At 31.8% G+C, this 17861-nt stretch overlaps 1 protein-coding gene across 4 annotated transcripts in view; it reads right to left on the bottom strand.

Annotated features, from left to right (window-relative positions):
* Positions 1-1936: 1936 nt before the first annotated feature.
* LOC118192786 (coiled-coil domain-containing protein R3HCC1L) overlaps positions 1937-17861 on the bottom strand; it is a 79598-nt gene continuing 63673 nt past the window's right edge. For all 4 annotated transcript variants that reach the window (XM_035363808.2, XM_035363816.2, XM_035363804.2 and 1 more), the window contains 2 exons: positions 12405-12545; positions 1937-10373 (listed from right to left, as the gene is read on the bottom strand). In XM_035363808.2, coding sequence (XP_035219699.2) covers positions 10315-10373; positions 12405-12545 — 200 coding nt within the window. In that variant the 3' untranslated portion in view covers positions 1937-10314. The remainder of the gene's footprint in view (positions 10374-12404; positions 12546-17861) is intronic.

The following is a 17861-nucleotide window of genomic DNA, read 5'->3' as shown; positions in this document are numbered from 1 at the left end:
AGAACTCCTTTCAAGATAATAATAAATATCAACAATGTGTTTATCCACATTTATTGGCAAAGAAGCTGCCCCTTTTTCAGCTGCTAAATTTAAGAGGTGACAGGTGCACCTCATAATCTGCAAATCTGAATTTTCCTTTCTTAAGATGCCTGCAACAACAGTCTTCAAGCCTATTACTACCGGTACATTATCGGCACCAAGTGCTAAGCAAATTATCCAGAGGGACTGCATTTTCTTTTAAAGTGTTAATAATTAGCTGTGGTATATTAAAGCCTGTCGAATGTCCTTCTAAAGTGGGGACAGAAAGTAAACTTCACTCAATTTCTGAAGACTCTAGATTAAAAAAAGAAACAATTGGATACAGTTTTGAATCGGTATTGTTGCTTCCATTCGTAAAGAGGCAGGACGGAGCTGTTTTAATGCAATCAATAACTAAAGATTTATTTTTCAAACCCATTTCTTTAACAATTGCACCTTTTTTGGTCCTTGCACTTGAGTATTTCTTAGCGATTTCACTATCGGGAAACATTTTTCTAAATAAAGCTGCAGCGTGATCCGATGCATTCAGTGGCAGGTTGTGCTCCAGTAAAAAGGCAGAGAACAGACATTCTGCAATATTAACTTTTCGGTCCTTTGTTTCCGAAGAAAAATTTAATTTTTCGTTTTTTTCGAAACAACTCATGTTGTCTTTGTGTTTTTGTGTACGCACATGTTTGAGAACATCCCCCCCTTCCACCATGCGAAATTGAAAAATTGCAACGATAGACGGTACACATCGCAAATTTATTACATTTCCTTGAGGAAATAATGGAAGGAAAGTCAACTGTGTATGATTTTTTAAACGTGCACGAGTATTTCACCTTTCTCACAGACATAACAAAAGATGATAATTTCTAAAACTATTTCCCGAAGGCACGTGTACTCACACAATTCAGGACAAGATGAACGAAATAACTAAAGAACATACAACTAACAGCTTTGAGCTTGCTTTGTGCTCATTGGCCGATATATGCCAGATGACACGCAGTGGAGCTCAATGCCCATTAGAGAACTGGAGAACTACGTTTCTGGATACGTATGCTCTCACTCACAAAGCAGAAATTTTCATCTGATTCGCAAGGTTTTGTTTTAGATATAATCTAGATAAAATTCAATTCCTTTCAGACGTCCAAAATCACTTTTTTTTTTTTTTTTTCTTGTTCATATAATGAAGTATTAAGCCAAGTTCCATAAAAATCGTGAGAAATCTTAAGAATAAGAAAAAGTCGGGAGCAATATATTGTAAATCGGGTTGGTGGAAGAGTGGTTGAAAATCGGGAGAGTTGGTAACTCTGGTAAAATAATGGTGATGATGCAAGATAGCGAAAGCGATGATTTTCCAGATAGTGATTATAACCTCAAGGCATTTTCCAAACGTTATTCCTGCTACTGAAAAAAAAAAATCAAATCCAATGAGACGGTGTTCTCTGTGCTCCTGTAAAAGAGATTCCAGAGGTAAGCCAGTAAGAAAAGAGAGCAGATTACCAGTGTATAGAATGTCAGGTATCACTTTTGTGTTGTCCCTTGTTTCCAAAAACTATCATACAATAACTAATATTTAATTTTTTTATTTTCCCGAGACAGTAAACTAATACTAAAACTAAATGCTTTTACACCTGTAAAAAATTCCAAAATTCAACTTAAAACCTATATATTTCATTTTGTTTCCTTGCCTTTAACAATAAAATTTTAAAAAAAGTGATGATTTTTCGCAATTTTTTTCAAAAACATTCGTAAGGCAAGTGGTTAAGAGAAATTGATTTCTTTATGTCTGGTCATATTTCACTTAGCTTTAAGTGTAAATTAGGATCCATTTTTAATATTGTTCCATACTTTTTTTCAAATACAACATGGAAGAAAACTTAATGATTATAAGTTAAAATGACAACTTCTCAGATTGAATTGAAAAAATATATTTTAATTATTGAATTGTGCAGTTAACAACTCATTACTAGCATTTTTTTAGTTAAAAAATGTGATCATAAGCAGCAAGTTTATTGTGCAGAATAAAATCAATTCCATTTATAAATAATATTGGTACATTAGGTTATTAAATTCCCTTTAAGGTTAACAGTCCATTTACTAATGCATACTTAAAGTGGAATTTTACATATCAAAACCAATTCTAAAATTCAAAGTGAAAAAGCTCCACTTACCATGATACTTAGCATTTCTATGTATAATTATAAAATGATCAGCATTTTTCTTCAAAAATTATATTTTATATGAGACAGGAAAAAACCCCCAACTATTGATTTAATACAATATAAAAGAATATCAGTACACATATGAAAGCTTTTTAACAGTATAATCCTTTAAGTTGTTCCAAAGGGAACAACAAATCAACAATACGTGTTTCAACAGCTGTATCTTAATAATATTACAGCGATTAATTAAAACAGGCATAAATGGATTTAATATACTTAACCAGAAAGAGAAGCATACACATCTACAGAGAAAAATTCAAAGCTTCAGAAATAAAATTCTTGAAAGTTATTTTAAAAATGATTAAAATAATTTATTTCCACTATTTATTTACCTTTTTTTTTAAATATTAAAATACATAACCTTGAATAATACACTGGTCATCAAAATAAAAGCATAATGATAGAAATAAAATGTAACTGATACTTAATGAAAAATTAATAGAAATTTGAACAAAAGCATAAATTAACATATATTACAATACTTGGCAGTTATGATTATTCACAAAATATAATAATTAAAACCAAATTTATGGAAATAGGAAAATGATAAAAAAATTAAATCACCTCTTGTGGGAAAAACTTTTCGTAATATGGTGCATGATCACCTCAGACAGATATACATACCTCACATCTTGATTACATAGACTTTAATTCAATTTATAAGTGTTGATCGTTTTGTGGAATTGCACACCACTCTTCTACTTCAGAAGGTGAAAAGTGAACTTTTCAGCTTCTGAAGGGTCAGGGAAGGAATGGCCTTAAGCTCCAACAGATGCTCCATTGGGTTAGAGTCAAGTGAGTAAGACGGCCAATCCATTTGAGTGATATCTTCTGTTTACAAGTATTCTGACACCACATATGCTCGGCGAGGTTGTGCATTGTCATCCATTAGCAAAAATTCTGGGCCAACAGCACCTCTAAACAGTCTATGGCTCCAAAACCTTGTCCATATAGCTCGAGCAGTTACAAAAATTCCTCAATAGATAAGCAGACTAGGCCATTTTTCATGATTCCTTCCCCAAACCATTAAACAGTGGTCATGGAAATAGAATATTTCACGGACATGGGAAGGCAAGTTGCATGTTCCTTCCTCTCTCTAGATCAAAACACATCTAGAATCACTGTTCATACTATATCTGAACTCCTCAGTAAACAATACTTGGGCCTAGTCATCTTGGCTGCACTGAACATGACGGCAGCACCAGTTTAAATGGGTGCCTTTGGAAGCAGGAGTGAATGGGACACAAACCACTGATTTTCTTGAACACAATCCAACCTAGTTAAGCTTTTGTGCAGCAGTAGAATGGTTAATTCCAGTTCTTGTGGTAGCCTGAAGGTTTAAAACCAAATCTCTTGTAGTCACTTCTAAGTTTCTTCGAGCCAACAACGACAGAAAATGGTCTTTTGATGTAGTTGTTGCTCTTGGTCATCCTTGATCAGACTATCTATCAAGTGATCCAGTGCTTATAAAGTGACTCCAAACTCTTGATATGCCACATTGAGAGATATTCAAATCTTGGGTGACATCTATTTGTGTTTGACCTCCCTTGATTCTACAAATTATTTGCCACTTTTGACTTTCCTTTAAATGATGCCTTTGAGCCATAACTACTGGATACTGATTACGATCAGAAAGCACATTCATATTAAACGACACTACAGACCGGAATTCCAATATGCGTCCATGCACACCATCTTGTCAATCATTGAATTTGCATATTTCTGGCACTAATAAGTGGAGAAGTACAGTTTTGTGTTCAGTTGTATTTAATTAACATAAATAATTACAGCATTGGTTGCAACATTAACTTATCCTCGGATCACAACTCCGTACTAATTGACCTTAAGTGTAGTTCTTTTAATGAAAATCCTCAGGCACCCACCTCTATAAATTGGGACAATTTTCGGTTTAAACCTAGAAATAAAAGTTTGCCCGCCCTCGAAATTAAATCCAGTGATGATATGAAAAAGGGAGTTGATCAGTTAACTTTTATTTTAACTAGTGCTTACAAAGAAGTATCCAAACCCACACTTCGCTCCAATTTTTCTTAACTTCCAGAAGAACTGCGATTCAAAATTCGTAAACAAAATAAAGCACAAAGACTCTAGCAGAGAACTAGATGTCCTGGCATAAAATTACAAATTCATATTCTCCAGAATGACATCAAAGTATCAGTGCCCTTCAAATCCTCAAAATTACAGACCCATCAGCTTCCCATCTTCATTATCAAAGATGTATGAATTGGTGCTACTTAAGCCCCTGAATGATTTTCTCCGGAGCCAAAAAGTCCTTATTGATGATCAATTTCGTTTCTGAGTAAAACACTGTATCATGCACCAGCTTCTGACAACAGTGAAGTTCAAGGTTTTCGTAGCAAAATGCTTACCGGTGCACTTTTTCTTGATATCACCAAAGCATTTGATAGGACTTGGCATATGGGTATTATTAGCAAGCTTGTGTGACTTGATCTTTCTGCTCAAATAATTCACATAGTTAACTCGTATTTCACTAATTGTTCTTTCTCTGTACGAGTTAATTATATTATTAAAGCACCCTGTCCAATCCTAAGTGGTGACCCCCATGGTAGTCTTTTAGACTTAATCCTGTTCAACATCTTTATTAAGGACATTTTAAAATCTACTAGTGTCACTCTTGCACTATATGCAGATGACTTGGTCATTCTCTCTCAACACAAACAATAGGATCGACTGGTTCATAATGCTCAGAATTATCTCTCTAATCTTCAGCACTGGCTCATTACCTGGAAAACCAAAATGAATGTCGCTAAATATGCTAGCATGATCTTTACACATGCCTCCCTCCCATAGCTTTCCATTAACTTTAGATTATATGACGACTATGTTCCCTGGTCTAAATCATAGAAGTACCTAGAAGTTGTATTTGATTGTTAATTACGCTGGCATCTTCATATTGACTCTGTACTCAATACAGCAAAGAATGTCAGAACCTAACTTTGTAGGGTTTAACTTATTTTGCATCGCCTCAACTTCCCCTCACATTTTCTCACCAGGATGTAAATTTAAAATTAAGTGAAGTGAGTATTTAAATAGGTAAATCTCTGACTTTATATCAGAGCATGTTTTTACTAGTCAGCGCACGTTTCGTTGCTATCTCGCTGTTACGCTAGTAAGCTTCTTGGCCATTTCGGATTATTATCACACCTGTTAGGTTTTTGCGAGTGAACGTGCTAATCCAGCACTATTTTATTTTAGATTTCAACTTGAACTATATTCTACGTTTCAGTTTCACCGCAAGTTGATGGTGCCATTGTAAAGCACAAAGAGCGTGCCTTTCTGTTAATCATTTTGAATTAAATAAAGCATTATTTTTCATCTTCTCTGTGCTGGTAATTTATTCACGCCTGTGTGAGAATTCGCCAGGTTCATTGTAGGATTTAATTTAGTTTATGTGGAATAAGAGACAGATCTTACAACCTTTTAGCTCAAAAGAGCCATCCATCAGTTAAAAACAAAGCTCTTCTCTACACTGCCTATATAAGACCAATGTTTATGTATGCCTATATCATATGGAGTACTGCTACTAAAACTCATATAAAAAAATTAAAGCCCTTTAAAATAAGTCCTTAATGCAGCCTGGTACATCCATAACAATGTGATTTTTGAACCTCAACATTAAACCTACAGATGTAGTTATAAAAAAACTTAGTCAAAATTTGTTTCTTAAAATTGAACAGATTGAAAACCATGCATTACAACAACATCCTGCATATGACCCAGCTATTAACAGTTCCCAAAAGTGACCTCGTGACATCACCGGCTGAGACTACAGAATCTTTCCACCTGCAAAAATGGCATAGGACACACTCCCATCTTTTTAGTTCCAGTAGCCGTGCCTTAAAGGATAGACGCCAAACCTATCATTCTACCATAAAACTGCTAGCTTATCTCAGCTATTACTGATAATCATAATAGAGGCCTCATCTGTTACCAATCTGTTCGCTTAAGAATCACATCGTGCCTGCAGATTTTATTTCTCCCTTGAATATTTCCACAAGTTCCCATAACTTTATTGCACTATGATTTAGCGTCACCGACCATGCAGACTATTAATCCTTAATCATTTTCCTATTTACTTCCTGCTTTAGTGTTGTACTGTGTATAAAAAAAATTATAAAAATACCAAAAATTTTTTTTATAAAATACAAAATAAATTATGATTTCAATGACTTTTCCTAATCAAATCTTTCTCGAGCCTTAAGGCTCCCTTTAGTTTTTCCCTTTTCAACTATTTTTATGTAATTTTTCTATTTCTGCTCTCTACCTAGTATATTCTGATGTGGAGGTAATAGTTTTGAACAGTAGGTACTCCGTGAAACAATCTGTGCTTCTTGATCATTAACTTAGCAAGCATATTTTTTCTCATTTACCTCCATTTTCACGACCAGTGTAGTTTACAGTTTGAATTGAAGTGCACTGTCAGTTTCTTCAAAAGGCAGTCATATTTTTAATCTTTTATTTTGCAAATATATGTTGAAATGTTTGAAAAAATTAGCAAGGGCAATCAGTTGGTAAAAGGATCAGTACGTTACAGTGAGATTGCAAGTATACTTAAATGTTTCACACTCAGTTTCCTTAATTTACTTAGCAAGTTAAAAATTCACTAAGTAACTCAAATGTTTTATCTAGTTCTAGTACAGAACAGTGTTTAATAATAAATTATGTCTATTTATAGCCTTTACATAAAAATTTGTTTCAGCATATTTCAGCTTTATTTAGCAATATGCAAATAATGATCACCAAGCAATTTATCATCATACTGAATGAAAATGAATACTTTCTGCTCTGAGAAGGACCATAAATGTACTTTGACGGAACACTCATCATAAAGGTCCAAATTCATGTGACATCATTTACTTATCTTTTTTAGTTTTAAAAAGACTGCCTTTTATTAGGATGGTTTATGGTTTATTGAGATAACAGCAAAGCATACTAGGGCTTTCTGCCTAAGGGGATGGATGCCTTCGTGGAGGACATGCAAAGGGAAACTGGCTTATATACACATTACACATGGGGAAAACCACAAAAATGCCCATCAAGCTAGCAGTCAAACCAAGGTCAAAACTACTAGTGTTCAGCAACTTTGCCACTCGGTTGCTAGTGGATGACATGTGTTAGGAAATTTGAATAATGCTTACTTTTTTGGCTAATTGGCATCACATAAAGTAGAATATTGGCTTTATTTAAGCTCTTGAATGATCATTATCAATTATTCCTACACTTAACCACACTGTCCAGTTTAGGAACTTAAAACACTTAATACCGGTTTTTCACACCAGTATCATGTCAATTTACGACAGGGTTCGTAGCCACATTTTAGTTAAAAAAAATGAGCTCCTAGAAGCACTTTTCAAGCACATTTTAAGAAAAAAATAAGCACCTGTCTAATTACATTATACACAACTGCATAACCTTAAAAGAAAAATTAGACTTGTAATTTAAAATATGAGAAATGCAGTATTTATTAAGAAAGAATGAGCATTACTCAACCATGGAAAACAAATGCATTATTTTTTTTTTTAATTTTAAATAACAGTTCAATTTACAGAACTAGTTTACAATACGAGGGGGGAAAACTATGCAGAGCTAAACTATATTACAAGATTTAATTTCAGTTCAAAATAGAGAAAATAAATAATAATAAGGCATATTTATTGTATTCGCTTGGCGCCTAATAAATACAATTTATTTTCCCACTCATATTAATATTTAAATTTAACTTAAAATTCTGAACATTTTCTAAATTTTCATTGTATAACAGTTTTACCTTAACAGATACTGCAAGCAAAGTAATTTAAGTAAAAAAGAGGAACATTTCTGAAATCATAAGACGGGAAATCGCTTCATACAGTCATACTTTAACAGTAAAACCTTAACTAACCCGCATACTCGGAAATTGCTGAATATTTGGATAGTCGAGTGTAACTGAAAAAAAGAGGAGGGGGAGTAGATTGTAGCCATTCTTTAGATTTTTCGCCTAAATAAATGCTTTTGACATTTCGATATGTGCATCATATAAAAATAGACCAACGGAACTGAAAAATATTCTGCTAAGCAAGCACAGTAAAACTCTTTTAAGTGTTCATAAACAAATCTCGGACTGAACATCAAAATTAACTATGTCTGCAAAATATCACAAGCGTTATTGCACAATACGTGCGCTGTAATTCTTCTGTATGTGATATTCCACAATCGGAATCAACAGTTGCCAGTATTCAGAGAAAAAAGAGCTAAATAAAGGAAAAGAAAGAGACTTACCAATCTGGGGTATTTTTCATTCTAATTTTGAACAGCGTCAAATTTCCAGAATAGACTTATTCTTCGCTTGGGTTGGTAGACCACAGAACTTTTAATCCTATTCAATTCAGATTGGAAAGTGACAAAAAAAAAAAAAAAAAAGTCTGTTGCTTGTTTTTCAGCAAACTGTAACGGTTTCAATATTTGAGATTTTGCGGAGAAAAGAGAGAATCTCCCAACCTCCGCACTGTATAACGTACAGGCAAAAAAAAAAAAAAAAAAAAAGAAAAAGAAAAAAGAAAAAAGAAAAAAAAAAAAAAAAAAAGAAACTGTTTTGACTATTTGATTACTTTCCCTTTATTATTTAAACCATTCCGAATATTATTCCTTAAAAGGCTAATTTGTGTTAAAACACCCATTTTTGGAAGTTTATCTATACTTCAGCAGTTACTGCAACTATATTATAAATATTCATACATATGCTCATAATATAACCATAACAATCATAATAAATGCGAATATGAACTGACCACGTGGAACGACAATGCAAATTATTAAAATCTCGACAGAAATTCAAACGTGTGTAGTATTTGTGTGGGAGGAAAATAATACCGAATGTACCAGAATTTTCTACCGCTTTCGCAATTCTTTAACCAATAGAATGACATGCACCTGTCTGTATTCTCCGCACACACCAAAGGTTACGGTAATGGAGAGAAAGGGGAAAAAGCTATTTCCGAGAGTATGATTCACCATCTGACATTCCATATAACGAAGAAAAGTTGTTTATTTAGTTTCGGCTTTGGTATGGGGAAAATTGCGCGTTCATTAAAAAAAAAAGGGCTTTAAAGAAAAAGTAAGCACCTATAAGGGTCTTTATATTTTATTTCCAAATATTATATATTATAAGGACCACTGATAAGGACCGCTACGAACCCCCTACCTGTACTATATATGTTGACATGACAGCACTGTTACGGATAACATATGCTGATTTGTTCCAGTCTGCATAAACAAGCTATACAAATTGATTCAAACCACACATTTTCACATGAAAATAATTCCAATATTTTCTCCCCATATGAAGTCAGCATGCATGACATCTTTTCATATGAAAAATTCAAATAAATGCTTACCTTTAAATGGTAACTGCATGTGGAAATAATAAACTAATGTAAGAACATGTACCTTTTTTTTTTTTTTACATACAGCCTGTAAATTTATATTTTAATTAAAAACATTTAAAGCTATCATTGCTTCATGCTTTAGTTTTTAGAAGGATAAAGAAGAAACATTCACCCTGTATTAAAATTTATGTAGTTATTGTTACTTTAATTTCAGAGAGCATTATAAACCATTCAAGGATTTAAGTTCAAAACACAAACTTCAACTCGAAAACGAAAAGAGACATAGTGCAAAAATTCACATTAGAACTTCTCAAACTTCAAGAAGAAGCTAAAAACAGCCATTTCATAAGCAATAATCTAACATTGAAATATCCTTTCAATATATAATCATTTAAAATACATTTTATACATACATGATAAACTTTTCATACAATATTATATAAAACTGATAAATTCCATAAATTGGCATCATTTTAATAAATAAAATGTTAAAAATCAACTTGCAAGATTACAAATTCAGGTAACCATATAATTGATACATATTTAATTTTTTGTAAAAATAAATTTATGCCAAGTTCAAAACCAGTATGAACAGTCACATTTTTAAGTTGCACTAGTAATAACATATAAATTGCATATCTATACAATAATGTAATTCTTTCATTTCATGACACTATACCATCCCAAATATCTTGTCTTTGTTTTGCTTCTAACCTTTTTCTCTCTGAAAATAAAGCAAAACATTTTCAAGTAGAATATATGTCTGAACACAATCTGTGCAATAAATGCAAAAGATCCATACCAATTAAATTTTAATCTACTGCTAAATTCAACATTTGGAATTAGTTCAATAAAAAGATTTTCTGAAGTATTAATGTAATAATAATATAAAGTTTGAGAATTTTTACAGAAATATATATGCAAGAAAAATAAAGAATACATAAAGTTTAAATAAAGATTAAAATTATTAAATCAATTTCCCTTCTCTATTCTAAAAATAGTAACCTCTATTTGCACTGTGGCTTTTCGAGACTAATTTATGTCATATGATTCTTATGTAATTCTGATGATGTAAATGGAACTAAAATTCAAGCAGCCAATAATAATTTTACAGAAGTATTAACTACCCAATCAAAATGCATTGAGAACTAAAACTAACTCAGTCTGAATTAAGATTTCACCCTGAACATAACGCACTTGCTTTCTACGCTTTCCCCTAGCTGGACTGCAGTCTGTCTGCTCCTTCTTTCTTACATCAAATTTATCTAAAATGTAAAATTTTTGGAATAGGCACAATTAATGTGCTAACTTGATTGTGGCTGCAACATGTTTGCTGAAATAAAATATGAAGATTTAATTTGCTCTCGTCTCCAATTTCCTATTCATTATGGATCAACACTTCTACGCCATCAAAATTCCTGCTGGTCATTGCTTCCGAGTTTTATTTTATTATATATTTATATATATTATTATGCAGTTTGAAAAAGAAAATTTTACAATAGCTCTTAAATATGAAAAGAATTTAATGTTTGTAATTAAGAAAACTAGCAATAAGAATTCTGTACTAGAGAATATGTTTTTTATCCTACCAAAACATTTTAGCATACAATTTTTTGATGCATCTTGCAATAGATAATGTGTTCTAAACCCATTTTAGAAAAAGATAACTTCTTCAACTCTCTTTTTAAAAGATAAATTTTATCTAAAGAATTCTCCACATTTTTAAACATGAATATACATGTGTTTTATAGAGAAAATTGAAAATAAATAAATACATAAAAATAAAAGAGACCTATTATTTTAAATGACATAATTTTACTCCAAAAACACATTGTACAGCATTTGAAGAAAGGGGAAACAATAAGAATCCTTATGGAATTCAATGGCAGCAGTAACAAGTTACATAATAGTGCAGTTAGAATGAAAATTTTAATAAATGTATTACACAGCATTGAAAATCAACAGAGAATCAAAAAATAAAACTAACTCACAGAACCATCCAATGATTAAGAATACTGCACAGACATCAAGATTACTTATCAGTGATAACACACATTTGTGGCATATGACAACAATCTAACATACTTTAAGAACAGTTGATTAATTTTTAAAACAGACAGAAACTTTGGTACCAAAAATTATATTCAACTTGAACAGTTAAGAAGTCAATGGAATTTTACAGAATAAAGGAAATCTTGAATATCATGCACAATTAATAAGAATTTAGATTCTTCAGATAATTTGGAATTCAGGTAATATCATCCAACATAATAAAAGATACCCTCTCTCCCTACTGTTGTTCTAAACATTAAAAAAAATTATCTTGATCACCAAGTTCTGTTTTTTCAAATTACACTTATTTTGTTTCTGAATTTACTTGGAAGCTCTTTTATGGCATCTCTATGAATTAAAATAATTGCTTTTAGCCCTGCCCATGTGTTCATTCAACACAATTTTGTTGCCACTCAACATTTATTCCACAAACATACTTGAACATAAAATTTTTCAACCTATAAATTTTAATTCAATACAAAATGTACATTATACACTTAATATGATAACCCCAAACATGCATCTTTTATTATTATTATTCAATTTTTAACCAGCAATTCTTGTTTATGGTTAGAAGAGTTTTTAACGAAAGCAAGATAAAAGACACTGCTTAAAATAAAATTAGAAATATGATATGCCTTCATTAACTAATTTGGTGGTAAAACATTTTGAGGAATTAATAGCAACAGAGAAAAGTATTCACCTCTTGCTTCTGTTAACAACTTTTTTTCAACATCCCTTTGCTCCTTAGATGTTTGAACTTTTAAACCTAAGGCACCTGATACCAGACGTCTAGCTAATGCTGCTGAGGTGACTGGCCGTGGCTTAGGAGGCTCAAGGATACCTAAAGAATATTTCATGAGTAATTTCATAGCAAACTTTGGCATATCTACTGTACTTCAATTTAATGCACATTTTTGTGTGATTTCTTAGCAAATTTTTAATAGTGAAGTTGAGGAATCAACTAATATATTCATTTAAAGTTATTTACAATCAATTCAAACACAAAAAAATTACATTAAGATTCAATAACTGATTTTTTAAAAATTTTATTAAATCTCAATCAGGGTTCATAGCCACATTTTAGTTAAAAAAATAAGCACCTATAAGCACTTTTCAAGCACATTTTAAGGGAAAAAAATAAGCACCTGTCTAATTACATTATACACAACTGCATAACCTTAAAAGAAAAATTAGACTTGTAATTTAAAATACGAAAAATTCAGTATTTATTAAGAGAGAATGAGCATTACTCAACCATGGAAAACAAATGCATTCTTCTTCTTCTTCTTTTTTTTTTTTTTAATTTTAAATAATAGTTCAATTTACAGAACTAGTTTACAATGAGAGGGAGGGAAACTATGCAGAACTAAACTATATTACAAGATTTAATGACTAAAATTTCAGTTCAAAATAGAGAAAATAAATAATAATATGCCATATTTATTATATTCGCTTAGGACCTAAAAATAAATACAATTTATTTTTCCACTCATATTAATATTTAAATAATTTAACTTTAATCAAAATTCTGAACATTAATTTTTCATTGTATAACAGTTTTCCCTTAACAGATATTGCAAGCAAAGTAATTTAAGTAAAAAAAAAAGGAACTTTTCTGAAATCAGTAGCCGGAAAATTACTTCATGCAGTCATTCTTTAACAGTAAAAGCATACTCGGAAAATTCCAGAGAGTCGCGCGTAAGTGGTAAAAGAGGAAGGGGGGGGGGTAGATTGTAGTCATTCTTTAGATTTTTCAGCTAAATAAAGCTTTTGACATTTCAATATGTGCATCGTATAAAAAAATAGCCAAATGGAACTGAAAGATAATCTGCTTAGCAAGCACAGTGAAACTCTTTTATCTCTGGGAAATATCGCAAACGCTATTGCACAATATGTGTGCCTTAATTCTTCCGCACGTGATATTACGCAATTGGAATCAACATCTGCAGGTATTCGGAGAATAAATAACTAAATAAAGTAAAACGCCTCTTTGCTTCGTCCAGTTTTCACCGTCACGCGCCCATGTAGCATATTTATCACTGAGCAGGACATGCCACGCTCCGCACAATATCCCTGCCATACTCATATTAATTAATAAAGAGATTTACCAATCTGGGGTGTTTTCCATTCTAATTTTGAATAGACTGCATTAAATTTCTGGAATAGAATCATTCTTCACTTGGGTTGGTAGATTGCAGAACTTTTAGTCCTATTCAATCTAGGTTGGAAAGTGACCCCGAGATTAGAGATTTTGCAGAGAAGCGGAGAACCCCCAACTTCTGTACTGTATAATGCATTGGGCAGGGGGGGAAAGAAAGAAGGAAAAAGAAAAGAAAAAAAGAAATTATTTTGACTATTCGATTACTTTATTTATGCCATTCCGAATATTATTCCTCACAAAACTAATCTGTGTTAAAACACACTTACCCATTTTTGAAGTTTATCTACACTTCAGCAATTACTGCAAATATATTATTATAAATATTCATACATATGTTCATAATATAAGCATAATGATCATAATAATCGCGAATATGAAGTGACCACTCGGAATGAGAAAATAAATTAATAAAATTTTGATAACATTCAAACGTGTGTAATATTGGGTGGGAGCAAAAAGAATACAGAATGTACTAGAATTTTCTACCACTTTTGCAATTCTTTGACCAATAGAACGACAGGCACCTGTCTGTACTTGTGCGCACCAAAGATTATGTTAATGCAGAGAAAGGGGCAAAAAGTTATTTCTGGGAGTATGATTCACAATCTGACGTTCCATATAAGGAAGAAAAGTTGTTTATTTAGTTTCGGCAATGGTATGGGGGGAAAATGTACATTCGCTAAAAAAAAAAAAAAAAAAAAAAAAAAAAAAAAAAGCACTAAAAGCAAAAAATAAGCACTAAAAAAATGAATGCTTTACAGAAAAAGTAAGCACTTATAAGGGCTTTTATATTTTATTTTCAAATATAGAGACTTACAAGCACTAGTAAGGACCGCTATGAACCCTGTCAATATACATACATCAAATTTCTCAAGCTCAGTAGCAGACTCAGAATTTTCTAAAAATACTTGCAGGCCTCTCTGCATATATCAAATCTTTCTCTAAATGGACATTTTCTCATGTTTTATTTTAATGGATAGCACTATATTTAGGCTTTATGCAGGTAATATTTCCTGCAGTTCAGTGCACTGCTTACAACAATATAAAGATACATTCATATGAAAACAGAGAACTTATTTTATCTGTATTACGAAAAGATGTATTTATAATTCTATGCTTATTTTTATATAGTTTGAAATCTTTGCTGCTATTTTAATATATACTTTCTTAAAAGAGCACTTTTAGATTTGGAGTCACCAAACAGTATTACAAAAAACAATTTGGGAAATACACCAAAAGTAAAACAAGAAAAATACAAATGACTTAGCTTAATCTAATACCTTTTCCAGTTTTTAAAATCAGGAAAATTTTCTGACAGCAAGCTTGGTGCTGCAAACAACAAAGGATTAATTCTGACACTTTTGAGACCCCTGATAACATTAAAGCAATTTGATGACAGTTAACTGATAAAGATGCATTATTCTAGACCAGTGATCGCCAAACCATCGATCGCGAGCTACTAGTAGCTTGCATGGACATCTTTGGTAGATTGCGTAATCTATCTTTGGTTCGGGGACATCTTCAGTTGCCTAACCTTGACTCCTACAAGGAGTTGATGCTGACAAAAAGACACTGCTGCAGTGGAGTTGGAACTGATTGATTTTCAAAATGATTTATCTGTAAAATCGCTTTCTTCAAGCTATGAAAATATTTGGCCTCTTATTTCTTAAGAAAACTACCCAAATTTGGTCCAGGTTTATCTCAAAGTGAAGGCAATGTTCAGCTGCATATAGCTGAGTGAGACTTCATTTTCCAGCATGAAATTTATTGAAAATAAGCACAGAAACACTCATTGATGAATACTTGGACAATAATATTTGAATGGCAGCCACTACCTACTCTCACAACATTAAAAAACTTGATGATGAGAAAAAAAAAAAAAAAAAAAGAACTCCATTCTCCTCATTAATGTTAATTAGTCTGATTAAAAAAAAGTCTGTTATTACATTTGTTATTTATTACTAACCACACTTCAACTCTTATTTACAATTCAATTTCTTTTTGTTATATACAGTTTAATTAAAATTAATTTCATATTTACTTGAAATGTAAGTTTATAAGCAATAAAAATATAACATTTTTCTAAAAAGAAGTTGCTAGTTCTTTTGGCAGCTCACATTAGGATTTAAAAGCGGCATGGCAGCTCATAAGCTTCATAAAAAAAATCATGAGATTAAATAGTGTATGAAAACATTTTCCGAAAGAAACTACAATAATATCAGTTAACACAGATTTCATGCATTAATAAGAGGCCCTGGAACACATGAAGACAGCAACAAAAGACCATGATTCTAAATAAGTTATTACCTACATTACATTACATTAGTGTCTTATGTCTAGAGAAAAATACTACTTCCATATCTTTCAGGATGAAAAATGTTCATCCTGAAAGATATGGAAGAATTTTCAGGTAATAACTCAGAAACTTGATTTCAGGTTTCTGAGTTATTTCCATATCTTTCAGGATGAAAAATGTGTTCACTTTAAAAAGCTCCTCGAACTGCTTTCCTTTGTTAGGCATATTTCCTAAACAGAGCACTGTAGCATAAGCCCAGTGAGCTTGTGGGTGCAGTTGGAGCCTCAGGTTTTCTTTGAACAGGAGGGGCAGAAGGAGAACAGACAATCACATGTGGGAAACCAGTACACAGGAATTGTTGTCGTGCAACTTTGTTAGTATAGTGGCACCATCTTGGGTTTTATATATAGACAAATTATTGGTAAAGGATGCTCTTTTGAACTTGTTAATGCTGATATTTGCGACAGACAGCACAAGCAAAGGTCAATAATTTTTGCTGCTCTATCAGTGTCGAGGCCTGATCTTGGGTCCTGTAGGAATGCATGATACCTCAAATGATCAAAGTGCACTTACAAAGCAAAGACTAAGGAATCTATGCCTTTCACTAGTAGCAATATTGCTGCAATTTACTTGAATTTGGTATAGCTAATGGTAAACAAAGAAATGGGCACAAATTCATTTATCAAGATTCCAAAGATCTGATCCTAATTTTACACTATTTTGTTGTCCTAGTTCTAGCTTTACAATGATGGCTATCTACTGAAATAAAATATGAAATTCATTTCATTTTTACACTTTATTTTAACTAACATTTAATGACATACACCTAATAACAAGGCAAGTTATAAACTCTAAACAGCTTCACATATTTGTAAAATATTTGAGGCAGATAAAGCTTTTATTAGTCCATAGCTTGTAAGATTCAGCTTTCAAACCAGAGGGAAGAGAAAACACTAACAAGCATAGGTGATTTGTAAACTACCATTTTAGTAGCACCATACAAAAGAAACTCTTGTGCTACATTTTATGACTACATTTCAGATTTTAATTCTTGGTAAATCAAAGATATTTGCAAATCTATTTCACAAGTGACAAATACTAGCCCTTACCTTGTAAGAAATAAGTCTTATAAGACATAAGCTATTTCTAATGTAAGTTAATGTATCCAATTAAAATATGGAAAACACCTCTTTTTTATTTTTGTACAGGTAGATTTGATGACTTTTAGTAGAGCATCTTTACTAGAAACAAAATAATTACAATCTACTAAAGTTTTATTAGACAACAGCTAAATTATGAGCACACAAATTTCATAATTTAATTTTTTTTTATCAACAACCCCTAAATGTAAACTTAAATGCAAACAGCATACTAAACTAAAGGAAGAAAAAAACTATTCTACCTAAAGACGTTTAATGTGCAGAACTATATTTCTTCAAGCACAAAACTATGCAAAAGTAATTTTCTTTCAACATAAAACTGGCATAGTTTTAACTCACTTTTCACTAATTTTAGATTACAAACAAGAAAACTGAAAGCTATACGATATGATGAACTAAAGCTATATATATGATATGTAAACAAGTACAAATGCAAAAAGAAAATTAAGTAATACCCAAGGTCATTTTAATTCAAATCAGGTCTATGGGAAAACAATATAAACAAAGTATTTTCACACAAAACCTCACTTTAAGAAGGAA

The sequence above is a fragment of the Stegodyphus dumicola genome, chromosome X2 (assembly GCF_044657685.1).
Source record: "Stegodyphus dumicola isolate Sdum_Otavi_A_Nest chromosome X2, ASM4465768v1".
Classification (NCBI taxonomy): domain Eukaryota; kingdom Metazoa; phylum Arthropoda; class Arachnida; order Araneae; family Eresidae; genus Stegodyphus; species Stegodyphus dumicola.
This window is presented reverse-complemented; position numbering and strand designations above follow the sequence as displayed.